The sequence below is a fragment of the Xyrauchen texanus genome, chromosome 38, assembly GCF_025860055.1.
Source record: "Xyrauchen texanus isolate HMW12.3.18 chromosome 38, RBS_HiC_50CHRs, whole genome shotgun sequence".
NCBI classification, from domain to species: domain Eukaryota; kingdom Metazoa; phylum Chordata; class Actinopteri; order Cypriniformes; family Catostomidae; genus Xyrauchen; species Xyrauchen texanus.
This window is the reverse complement of record NC_068313.1, coordinates 11,060,504-11,074,081: the sequence shown is the minus strand read 5'-3', so window position 1 is coordinate 11,074,081 and position 13,578 is coordinate 11,060,504. Positions and strand designations below refer to the sequence as shown.

Below are 13,578 nucleotides of genomic sequence, written 5' to 3'. Positions count from 1 at the left end.
GAAATCAGACATGTGGTCATCTGGGTATTGCAACTCATCTTTCCTGTTTCTCGTATCAAGCTACTATGTCTACAAGCTAATAAAATAATTTCAACTGAATTTTTCACAGAATCATGTGACGCAAACCAGAGAAAATGTATTTCTTAATTGGTATGCAGACATGTAATAAGCAAGATTATGTACAGTTGGCTAGTTGTTATCACAAAATATATCCCTTCAGGGTGATACAAGACCCATCCACTTAGCACCAGTGTTTGAAAACTTCTGACTTTGCATGACAACCAGTGTAAGCTTCAACAACCATACCAGAAAACAAATCCAAGCGTTATAGCAGATACATTCCCCTAACATTTAAAAATGGTTAAAAAGTCATTTCATGCTGCTGCTTAACAGCTGCTGCACTCTCTTCCTTCTTCTCACTCGCATGAATCGCGACACAGCTGGACCTTCATTCTGAGCTTATGGACATGACGTAAACGCACAAGGAGGAATGACGTATTCCTGTGATTTCGTGCCATATCATTCCCGACAGCTCTAAATAAAAATCATTATTGTAGGCTTACCGTAGTGAATCTGGGTAAGACGAGGACAGGGTTTTTAATATGGATATTTTTTCATCATTTAATAATTACCTGAAGGTTTAGCTTCTTCCACATTTTTTAAAGTTGCCCAGTTTTGTATCTTGTGAATGGAAAGTGCCACAAAGGATGTTTGAATTACCCATTGACTAAATCAAGGCAGCTTTGGTTATATAAATCCGATGGCACCCCCTTCATCTATAATTCGACATCACATCACAGTGACAGACATTAAATGAACCCACTTATTACAGTTAGAGTTTTGTCATTATCCATTTATGCTCCACTCCATTCATTGAAACAGTGTGGATGCTATTTTCTCTGATTTTTTTTTTTCCCCCTCCATCAATTCATCTGGCTCAGCATCTGTCCACTCTCACTGTTCTTTCTCTGTAATTGTATAAACTCGCACACCCGTGATGTGGCGGTTTGGTGCTCCACCGTGTCCTCTGTTGAAGAGCCGTTAGTTAGAAGAGCTGGGACTCTGTAGGTCACTGCAGGTGCCAATGGCTCACTCATTACCTCTCACCGGCAGCTTATGGAAGGTACCATCAAATGATCCATTTGCTTTTTGGCCCAAGAAACTGAGGGAGAGAGCATGTGAGAGTTAGGAAAGAGAGCTCCCGGGGGTGCATTCACACAAAGAGAGATGGTCCGATATTGATCCGCTCTCCCTTACTGACAGTCGTGTGACTGAGCATGGCAGTGGGGAGTGAGGAGAGGAGAGTGACTTTAAGTTAGAAAGACTTTAGACTGGAATACATGCTCTTTTCTTGCTCTTGTTTGGAGAGCGTGCTGGAAACAGTGCCTCTGGCTGGTTTTCCATGCTTTCTTGGAGTGTGTTTGTTTGAAGGCATTTTTTGCTTCCTTAATGTGACCCAAAAAATATTTGGATGCTTTTGGACATGCAAGTCGCACTTAAACATGTATGAATGCCACTGCGTTAGATACAAATATGAAATCAAGTGACATCTGTAGGGTAAATTATGGTAGACATTTTCTGAAATCTAACTTCACTTTTCAAAGTAATTTTTCAAATGACTTTGAAGCAGCTGGTGTAATAAGATTTTTAGTGGATGTACATTGTGAAGTCAGTCCCTCCTCGCATAAATACAGGTGCAGTTCGTCGCATTAAAGGGATAGTTCACCCAAAAGTTACAATTCTCTCATCATTTACTCACCCTGATGCCATCCCAGCTGTGAAGGACTTTCTTTCTTCTGCAGAACACAAATGAAGATATTTAGAACAATATTTGAGCTCTTTTGGTCCATACAATGCAAGTGAATGGGTGCCAAATTTTGGATGCTCCAAAAAGCATATAAATGCATCAAAAGTAATTCATACAACTCCAGTGTTTTGATCCACTCTTCAGTAGTGATATGACAGATGTGGGTGAGAAACAGATCAATATTTAAATTTTACAAAAACAATTAGCTACAAATTCTTCTCCTTGTCCAGTAGGGGGTGATATTCATGAAGAACGTGAATCACCAAAAACACAATAAGAAGAATGTGAAAGTTCAAATGGAGATTGACTGAGCATCAAGGAGAATTTATAGTAAAATAAAATATTTTAATATTGAACTTTTTCTTACCCACACCTATCATAGTACTTCTGAAGACATTTATTTAACCACAGGAGTCTTATGGATTACTTTTATGCTGACTTTTGTGATTGTTGGAGTTTCAAAATGTTGTCACTCATTCGCTTGCATTTTATGGACCAAACGAGCTGAGGTGTTCTTCTTAAAATCTTCATTTGAGTTCAGCAGATGAAAGAAAGTCATACACATCTGGGATGAAATGATGGTTAGTAAATGATGATGAGAATTTTTATTTTTCATTTAACTATGTGTTTCACTAATGTTTTACAACCAGTAAGTTTCCAAATGCTTGTGTTAAAGGAATTGTTCACACAAAAATGAAAATTCTCTCATCATTTACTCACCCTCATGCCATCTCAGATGTATATGACTTTCTTTCTTCAGCAGAACACAAAAATGTGGCACCCATTCACAGCTCTGTTGGTCCATTCAATGCAGGTGAATGGTGATCAGACCTTTCTGTAGCTCTAAAAATCACAGAAAGAAAACATAAAAGTAATCCATATGTGTCCAGTAGTTAAATCCATATATTCAGAAGCGATATAATAGGTGTGCGTAAGAAACAGAACAATATTTAAGTCCCTTTTTACTCAATCTCCACTTTAACTTTCACTTTCAGATGTGAAATTGAAACTAAACAGGTACCACATGTGACTTTCAGATGTAAAAGTGGAGATTTTAAGAACATAAGGACATATTTTTTTTTATCTGTTTCTTAACCACACATTTTATATCGCTCCTTAAGATTTTGATTTAATCACTGGAAACTTTTGGATTACTTTTATGTTTCCTTTATGTGGATTATGAAGCTACAAATGTCAGATCATTCACGTCGATTGTATGGACCAACAGAGATGGAGTGTTCTTCTAAAAATCTTTGTTTGTGTTCTGCAGAAGAAAGTCATACACATCTGGGATGGCATGAGGGTGAGTAAATGATGAGAGAATTTTCATTTTTGGGTGAACTATCCCTTTAATTTTGAGCAATATTTATATTGTTTTATAATTTGAAGCCGAACAAACCACTTTTTGTTAAATTTTTTTGCTTGATTTGTGTTTCATGCTAAACTCTTTAAAATAAACATGATTAGTTGGATTAATTATTGCATAATACAAGGACTTTCATAACTAATGTGTGGTTTAAAGGAACAGTTCACCCAAAATGTACAATTCTTTCATTATTTAGGCCTACTTATCATTATGCCATCTCAAACTAGTATGAATTTCTTCCACAGAACATAAACAAAAATATGTTGATGGAGATATTATGTAAATATACCCAAGTCAGTGGGGTCCAAACTTTCAAGCTCCAAAAATAACATACTTTTTTGGGCCACTGTATTTCCAAGTGAAACAGGACTTTCAGAGATAAAGGAAAAAAAAGGTAATTCTTTACAATAAGGTTGTATTCGTTAACATTAATTTACTTCATTTGTTAACATGAACTAACAATGACCAACACTTTTATAGCATTTATTAACCTTGGTTAATGGTAATTCCAGCATACTAGTGCATTTTTAACATGCAAATTTGTATGTAAACATTAGTTATACATTTTGAACTTACAATAAATGATTATAAATTTTTGTATAAAAACAAATGGGCTGAAAAATAAGAGCTTTTGCTTCAGAGGAAGTTATACATTTTGAAGCAACATTACAAAAACAAAGTTTTTTTTTTTTTGGTTCACCAATAAATATTTCACAATGAGACCATGATCATCTAAAAACAAGTAAATAGGATACATTCAAATGTCATGTTGATTTTAAAGTCACACTGTCCTTTTGAATGCCTGTTATGAAGGATTGCTTCTGTAGTCAAATCTGAGTCTATAAATAGTGTTTGTCGAAAGTACATAATGGATTAAATTACTTTTTCAGTTTCTGATCAATGGTTTTGTTGCTGTGTGATTCCTTTTCACAGGCTCTATCCTCTATGAGGGCAAGCACAAATTTGGTGATGATATTGTGTTACGTTAGTAAACATGTTTATTTCGTGCCTGATTTTGAATCACTTCAGTCACATTTTAAAGTCTGTGTCAAATTATCGGATAATTTAAATATAAGTTTACCCAAAAATGTAAATGTTGTCATCACTTACTCACCCTCGTGTCATTTAAGACTAATCGCACGTTGAATTCAGGGACAGTAGGTCGAAATTTCTGCAGTTGGAATTGGTCTGTGCTTGCCAAATTTCAAATTACTGCCCCCAGTGGCTGAAGCTGGAATTGTTGTTGAGCGTATGGTCAGATGTGAGCTCTGGTTTCTGGGTGAAATGTCTATAAAGTGGCACCAAAAGAAAAAAAAAAAATTTAATTATGTAATCCAGTCAACAGTGCATTTTTTTTTTCTAATTTTACCCCCTAAAATTGTATTTTTGTCCAAAAGCACAACCTCAGAATCATGCTCACCGTTGTTTATGTAAACCCAATTACTTCCTGGTCTCTCTGAGGTTGCTCAGACAGGAAAAGTTAAATGTATTTGAATTGATGGATACATGTCTGATGGCAGATGCTGCTTTGCTAGTAATTCGCCAGAATGTGGTTGATTTCATGGTATGTGAACATTCGGAAGCAACATGTCGATTTCCTGTGTTCATGTTGCAAAGCTATATGATTTTTGTTCTTCAGTGTAACACAAAAGCAGATATTTAGCCCAGTATTCATGCGTTTGTTTTTCTTACAGTGAAAGTGAATGATACAGGGGCTGTCAAGTCCCAAATATGGCAAAAACTTGATGAAGTTTGATGAACTGTGGTTATATATTTTTCAGCAGTTTTTCCCTTTTTAAATAATGAATCAAAAGCTGATGGCGCAGATCACTTTTTCAGCACAAATAGTTTTTTCGATAAACCCGATACAATGAATTCTGTCAAACTAAACTCAAACATGCATTTTACTTGTACCATGTGCCCTTTTTTCATGGGATGGCCCTGATTGCAGCTGTAAACACATTTTCTTTTACCCATTGCCCTTTGCTTGTGCCCGCTTTCCACCCCTTTTGGTGTGCCCTTGCTGATATATACTTCATTTGTCTCTCTTCCCAGGTGGTTGTTCACACCAGTACAGGTGAGCGGCTGTACCGAATTTCACCTTGGGCAAAGTATGTGACCAATAATGAGTCCGTCATCTATGATTGGGTGCACTGGGACCCTCCTCAACCTTACATTGTAAGTGATTACTCCCCCAGAGGCGGTATGACACAACCTTTTATTTTGCAGTGAGCTATCATGGGGTCTGAACTTTCAACCTTGTAGTCGCTAATAATGGATGACTAATAATGTGTGATGCATTTTTAATTAAAATGGCCTGCTTTGTGTGAATAGTACGCTTGTTGGACATCTGTGTTTAATGCTCATTAATTAAAGCATATACTTGAAAATGCCTTTATGGATACATCATGATTTGTTTCTATAAAATACTCTGTTTCTCTCTCTGATAAATATGATTTAGCTTTAAAGGAATAGTTCACCCTAAAATGAAAATTGGCTATCATTTACTCATTGCGTTCCAAACACGTATGGCTTGTATTCTTTCTTTCTGAAGAATATCCAGACTGCTCTTTTTTTCATGTATGAAAGTGAAAGGGGACTGGGGCTGTCAAGCTAAAAATAAATAAATAAATAATCCTAATAATTAAAAAAAGAAAGAAGGAAGAAAGAAGGTAGTTCGAGCAAAGTTAAGGTTACTAAATTATGGCCATATTTAATTTTTTTTGGTAAAATAATTAAATTCAATATGAATGATTAAAAAATAATAATTACATTTAAAGTTCTTCAGAAATAAGTCTTAATGATATGGCGAAATTCCCAAATTCACTTCTGTCATCTTGCATTCAATGGTGTCCACTTGTGGCATACTGTGACAATAAATTGAGATATTTTTCCCTGTCGTTCTTGTCCCAGCACAAGCACCCTCGTCCACAGAAGCCCAGGAGCTTACGGATCTATGAGTCCCACATTGGCATCGCTTCTCCAGAGGGCAAAGTGGCATCTTACAGCAACTTTACACACAACGTGCTGCCCAAGATAAAAGACCTTGGTAAGAAACCTCTTCATTAAAGGTGCTGTAAGCGATTTTAGCGTTCTGAAGCTTTCACGTAACTGAGCCGTTGAATTAGCCAAGCTCCCACCCTCCAAAAATAACTTTGAGACCAAAACCTGTGAGTTTGTAATGAACTGACTTTATCATCATTTGTTCCTTAAAAATTGCCTTTTTATTTATATATTTAATATAGGTTTGTTTTTGTTTTTTATTCTGTTTTATGTTTTGTTTTATTTTTTGTTTTTATGAATAAATAAATATATTTTTAGATATATAATATTACATTTTATAAAAATCAACACCCTGCCTTTTAAATCCGGAACTACGGCATAATTTTAGCAAGTTTAAGTTATATAAATCCATTGTCTGGTTGTTTAACAAGCGACAGCAACTCCTAAACCTTTGAAAGAATGTTAATGTTCTGAATTAAATGCTTTTACAGAGCTGTTCTGATGGATGTGTTTGAGGCAGGATGACAGTTCAGATTGACCAATCGCATTTCAGCTCCACTTACATGTGCATGTCATTTTTTTTGCCCATATCTTTAAAAATTAAGTGTGTGTGTGTGTGTGTCTGTGTGTGTGTCTGTGTGTGTGTCTGTGTGTGTGTCTGTGTGTGTGTCTGTGTCTGTGTCTGTGTGTGTGTCTGTGTGTGTGTCTGTGTGTGTGTGTGTGTGTGTGTGTGTGTGTGTGTGTGTGTGTGTGTGTGTGTGTGTGTGTGTGTGTGTGTGCTAAAAAAGGATAATCAAAAATACATTTCAAAATGAAAAACAAAAGAATGCATCAAACATGGACCAAGAAGGTACACAGAACCTTTTATGTCTTGTTTATATTTTGTTAATAATTATATTTAATTAATAACAAAAAATAAATGTGTATATATAATTATTTTTTTTTTGTTCTCCATAATTTACTTCATCTGTACATGATTTCTCCCTTGATTTTCATTCAATGCTTATTTTTATTTTTTTTCAATTGCTTTGTACATTTATGCATTTTGCAGATGCTTTTTATCCCAACTGACTTACAGTACACTCTCTGAGTGACTTTCATATTTTTTACAGACACAAAGCAATATGAACCAGATTAAAGCTTAGAAACGGTATATATGATACACCCTCCATGCCAAATCTATGTGGCAAATCTATATTTTTTGATCTATACAAAAAAGTAACAAAGTTCTATGGTATTACTGTTTTTATTATTATTTGACACATATCACCTGGTTTCCTGGTAAAAAAAACTTTTTAAATTTGTTTTTATTTTTTATGTTTAACCGTAATTCCATACTTTCAAGAAAGTAGCAAAAAGTACCATGATAATGCCATGTATTTTGGACATAGTACTGTGGTACTACCATGGTATTTTTGCAAAGACCATGGTACATGAATTTGATTAACATATAATCATTGAATGTATATCAAAGTGCCATGGTATTACCATCTGATACCATTACTGTACCCTTCCACCCCCACAGCACTCCTTAATTAGGGCATCGTCATTGTATCATAGTACCTCCGCAGTAATTTTTAGTTTTTTTTGCAAAGGTAGAAACATTATTTTTAGCCCAGAGAAATGTTATGTCTGAGCTCCAGTGGTGCTTAACCAGCCAGACCTGCTGCATGGATGATGACCCACTGGCCCCAGCGCCAATGTTCTAGGCAGACTGTTCTTTCAACCGAGCCTCTTTTGCAGGTCAACACCCTGTTTACAGGCTTTAGGTGCCGTGTAGATTGTTCATTAGTGTTGGCATGGATGGAGGTCAGAGAGAGGTGTGTTTGAGTGTGTATGGGGATGTTTTGGAGGTGCATGGGCTATTTTCGAGTATCCTCCAGGCACAGGAGATTAGAGGCCTGGGGTTTTAGTGATTGGAGTTATGTAACAGTCAATCACAAACTTTCGTGAACATTACTTCGTGCTTCATGGATCCTGGGGCATTTAGGGCATAGGGATGATAGTTATTAACGCAGTAGTTGCAAAACATTTATCTCAGTCAGAGAGTATTTATTAATCTGTTTATGAAGTGCTTATAAAGGGGACCAGACATGCTGCACTATGTAACTTTTGGACCTCTAGTTATTTGCGGAGGAGCGTTTTACGTGAGTTGTTTTTCGGCACTGCTGTGCTGTTCGGATGAATCTCATGGTTTGAGGACTTGGAGATATTTACCTGCAGAGCAGAATATAATTCATTATAGCACCTATAATGGCTTTTAAATCTGTTTAAACTGGCTATCTGCTAAAGGAAAAAATGGTAAGAGTCCACACACTGATTTATTTATCCAAAAAAAATATTTATTGGCTTACACTTTCTTGCGACGTTTAGACCATTAGGTCTTTGTCAGGCAAAATAATAATAACCTTATACATTACTTCCGTGTCTTCCCTACATCACTAGGTGGCTTATTAATTCATGAACACCTCTACAGCAACAACATCAATGCCTACTTTAAACCATTGCATCCTTGGCCATGCTGGTGCTCAGTTCACAAAAAGAGAGAAGAGCAGGACAGACCAATCCTAGTGTGACCTGCTAACTATTCCTGAACACCAAAGTGGACCCATCTGGACTGTTTTTTATTATTTTTGTATATAAACGTGCACTAGACAAAAGTCTTTGACCATTGTCATGTACCTCGCACTGCTTTTCCATATCTCTCACTTCAAACTGCAACTCCCAAACCTTTAAAAGAATGTTAATGTTCTCAATTAAAACTTGGATTAATGCATCTGCAGAACTGTATCATGTCAAGCTCTTGTTCTGATGGATGTGACTGAGGCAGGATGATAGTTCAGATTGACCATTGTCATGTACCTCACACTGCTTTTCCATGTCTGTCACTTTTAGAAGACTTGGTGTCAAGTTACATCTTGACAACACCACTAAGATGCAGAATGCTGAATGTGCTGACATGACTCTGTTTTTCTCTCACGAGTATGTTTGGGCCTTAAGTGTGTGCATTATGCATATAATGTGTATCCAGTTGTGTGATAGTGTGTATGTGTGAGAGGGGGAGCGTGAGAGTGTTTCCCAGAGATATTTCAGATAATATAGAAACTGTTGTATTTTTAAGTGTATCTAGCTTTGACACAGCTCAAGCCTTCGTTGCTTATTGGAAAAAGTAATTTTAGAACTAGCAACGAAGGATGCGCTGCTTCTCGGCGCGTGTGGTGTGCATGCGTGTGTATGTGAAAGCCAAATGGGGGGGGGGTTAGCCCGGTGCTTTCTACTATAGCTATGTGAGACTGATTAGGGTGAAATACATTGAAACAGAACGTTATTTTGGATAATAGAAATTTTCGTATTGGTCCGCAGGGGTGTGGCTCTATTTGTTGATCGCGACTCGAGTCTCAGTGTGTGAGCGTGTGTAAGTGCGGGGGAGGCAAGGGCTCTTTTTAACCAAAATGTAAATAAATGTAGGATATTTTAGAATTTGTTTGACATTCTTAACTGATTTACTTTAACCAATGACTTTGTTTTAACTGGTAATGTTGTTGCGATAGCCCATAGGGCTCTTGGAAATAACTGAAATTATTTGGTGATATGGGACCGTTATGCGGTCAAGACCTGGAACATAGCCGTAAGTTTCCTTGAAAAATAATTGCACTCCTTAGAACGTCCGTGAACCAATCAGAATCAAGCATTCAACAGACCGTGGTATAAAGGTTCATAAGTTATCGTTATTAGCAGGTCCCCTATGGAAAAACTAAATAGAAATGTTCCCTCTTTTTCTTTCTGTTGCACTTTATTACTGTTGTTCTGACCAAAGTTTAGAGATTTTCCAAAATTCATAACCTTGTTCTTTTACCTCTACTTCGACACGTAACTCGTCCTGCACCGTTTGTCGTATACCCATATTGAAGTGTCCAAAACTCCCATAGACTTTTTAGGGACATAGAAATTTAGGGTGATACCTCAAGAAGTTGGTTGAGCAAATGTCAAGAGTACATGTCTGCAAATTCTAGGCAAAGGGTGTCTACTTTGAGGATGCTAAAATATAACACAGTTTTTATTTATTTTGGATTTTGTTTAGTCACAACATAAATCCAATAGTTCTATTTATGTGATTCCATAGTTTTGATGACTTCACTATTATTCTAAAATGTGAAGAAAAAAAATAAGAATGAGTAAGTGACCCTAAACTTTTGAATGGTAGTGTGTATATATATATACAATTATAATTTTTCATTTATTTACCCCCCAGAACACTGCATCTCAACAACAGAACATTATAGAGACATTAGGGTAGGCAGATTACATAAGTCATTGGTAAGCTCCATAAGGCCCTTGAGGGCCCCTTGTGGCCCCAGCCATATCTTTGCACCAGAACATTATAGAGACATGGGGTGGGCTCTTTTGACTGGGGGATATGTGCCAAGGCTCTTGGTACAGTAGGACATTGCCCAGCGAGTTGGATGGCCACAGCAAGCACCACTCACATTTTTTTTGTTGTTTACTCATTGTTGTACAGTATTGTGCTTATTGCTGTACTTGGGCCCCTGGGTGCCCCAAGTATGTTTAGGCTCCAAAATATAATAGTCATGGGAAATCATGAAAAACTTGTAAGGCCATCTACAATATTTTGGCAGAGAGTTTTAACACAGGCAATTACCACTCACATATTGTCGACTTCTACTTTTTTTTTTTTTTATTAATTTTTTTTTTTTTTGCTAGATGGCAAAACAGAAGCATATGTGCAACCATGTTAACATTAAACCTATCCATCCACCCACTTACAGTCCTTTATATTTTATGATGCAGTTTTCCATAGCACATATTGGAATTGAATAATAATGTCCATGCATTTTGTATATTCTGGGATGTACTGTTTCGCTCTGTCCCTGGATGTCTCATTGTTTGTGGTAACAAAGAAAATTGTGGAGGTTTCCCTAGAAAATTGTGGCTTTGCCATATGAAAACGTGTGTGTGTGTGTGTGTGTGTGTGTGTGTGTGTGTGTGTGTGTGTGTGTGGGCGCGCGTATTTATCACTTTGTGGGGACCAAATGTCCCCATAAGGATAGTAAAACCTGAAGTTTTTGACCTTGTTGGGACATTTTGTCGGTCCCCATGAGGAAAACAGCTTATAAATCATACTAAATTATGTTTTTTGAAAATGTAAAAATGCAGAAAGTTTTCTGTGAGGGTTAGGTTTAGGGGTAGGTAGGGTTAGGGGATAGAATATAAAGTTTGTACAGTATAAAAACCATTATGTCTATGGAAAGTCCCCATAAAACATGGAAACACTGTGTGTGTGTGTGTGTGTGTGTGTGTGTGTGTGTGTGTGTGTGTGTGTGTGTGTGTGTGTGTGTGTGTGTGTGTGTGTGTGTGTGTGTGTGTGTGTGTGTGTGTGTGTGTGTGTGTGTGTGTGTGTGTGTGTGTGTGTGTGTGTGTTCACACATTGTTGGCGAGACGTTTCCTCTTGAGCCCCTGCTGCTGTCACGCCTCAACAAAAATCCCCAAACTTTCTCTGATGTGGGGCGAAGAAGATTCATAGATTGATATATAGATAGATAAATAAATAAACTAATCTGCTTAGAAAAAACAACAACATTTTGAGACAAGCCTGGGTCTCCCTCTTGAGTCTTTTCAATATCGTTTCAAAGATGTCAGAGACGCTGCAGTTTGCGTGGAGGATTGGAAAGCTGTTTTTGTGGTTGAGCCATGCAGCATAGACATCATACGTCCCAATGAGTCATTCAGTGAGTGTGTCCCAGTGGCCAATGTGTGTTGATTTATTGTAGGGGCATGTGTTAGCTTGAACTACCTTTCTTGTTTTGTGGATGCTCATCCGTGGATACAAGTTTGTGGATAAAAGTTTTTTGACTGGGCTTGACAGTTGTTGCCAGTGTTCCTCAAAGTTCTTTTGGCTATTTTGTGTCTTACTTTTTAGGGTGTTGTGTTGGTTTCTGTTCTTAATGAAAAGTGCTGTCTCTAAATAAATGAAAAGTTAGTACTTCAATTAGTTAGTGCTGCGGCTTCTTAAAACAAACCATGAAAACAAAATTGGAATTTTGTGGCTTTTAGTCTATGGCTGTTAGCTTTGAAGACATCTACTGTATATACTAGTGTACTCTTAAAAGTTCACCAAATTAATTTCCACCATGTATGACATTTTAAAATGGATTTTCTTTTGTTCCTGGAAAAAAGAGAAAAAAATATGGAAGATTCATCTTGCACTGCACAGATTTTCATCCAATCAAATGTTCCTTCCCCCTAAGACCAAATGCAACTGACTTGCAAGTAGTAAACCATGGATTATGGCTGTGATTTAAATCCTATTAGCTATTTAAATAAAAAAGGGATTGTCCCTATATTATGTCCCACACAAATGTTTTCAATAGGAAACATACCCACTTGATTTTTAAGCAATTTAATGGGGTCTTTAAAACATTGGAAGCTTCTTTTATTCAAATATCTGCTATTAAACACCACTCTCTTTATTGTCGTACAGGATATAACTGCATTCAGATGATGGCGATCATGGAACATGCGTACTACGCTAGCTTCGGATATCAGGTCACAAGTTTCTTTGCAGCATCCAGGTAAATCCATCCATCCATCCATCCATCCATGGTGTAAATGTAAAAAAAAAAATCATTGCATTTTGAAACAAAAATGCACTTATGATCATGTTAATTTATTTTCATCTTATTAACATATACAGTTTAATGAATAAACTACAGCTCTAGTACATTAGTACTCTCTTTCTCACACACACACACACACACACACACACACACACACACACACACACACACACACACACACAACTGGGGCCCCAAATCACAGCAAAGCTCCTCAGTTGGGGCTGATAATCTCCTTGTAAACACATTTGCAGTTAATCCTGTGGAGAGGTAGAGGCCTTAGATAAAGGAAGACAGGCAGGAATTCTTTATTTATGTGCTATATTCCGCCCATAGCCCTTACCGGCTAGCGTTGGAGACAGCCTATAGCGTGAGTATAATGTATACAGAGTAATTTCACCCATGATTGATCCCCGCTAGCTGTTTAAACCAGGCAAGGTCTAGATGCTGGGAATGGGAGGAGTTTTGTTGTCACCGCACGTTGTATTTACCAGGGGAACGTGTTATGATGATACCTGGAGGACAGATAATGCTTCACGAAGCAATTACACGAAGAGGAAAGGCTGATGGCATCACGATTCTCGCCCTTTGTTCCGCAAGGAGCCATGTGTCAAACCAAATGGAGGCTTTGACCTCTGCTCAGTGGCCATGATGGTGTAAATGATCCAAGATTGATTTTTATTTACTGGCATATTTGTTTGTTTTTACACGGCAATTGTGCGCCATGCTTGATGTATTTGCACACATGTCATATCGCTGGCAGTGCTTAA

The 13,578-nt window shown here is 37.2% G+C and overlaps 1 protein-coding gene across 2 annotated transcripts in view; it reads left to right on the top strand.

The window, feature by feature from the left end:
* Positions 1-13,578, top strand: part of LOC127631478 (1,4-alpha-glucan-branching enzyme-like) — a 190,143-nt gene that overhangs the window by 35,205 nt on the left and 141,360 nt on the right. For both annotated transcript variants that reach the window (XM_052109608.1, XM_052109609.1), the window contains exons 4-6: positions 5,229-5,351; positions 6,087-6,222; positions 12,676-12,766. In XM_052109608.1, the coding sequence (XP_051965568.1) occupies positions 5,229-5,351; positions 6,087-6,222; positions 12,676-12,766 (350 nt within the window). The remainder of the gene's footprint in view (positions 1-5,228; positions 5,352-6,086; positions 6,223-12,675; positions 12,767-13,578) is intronic.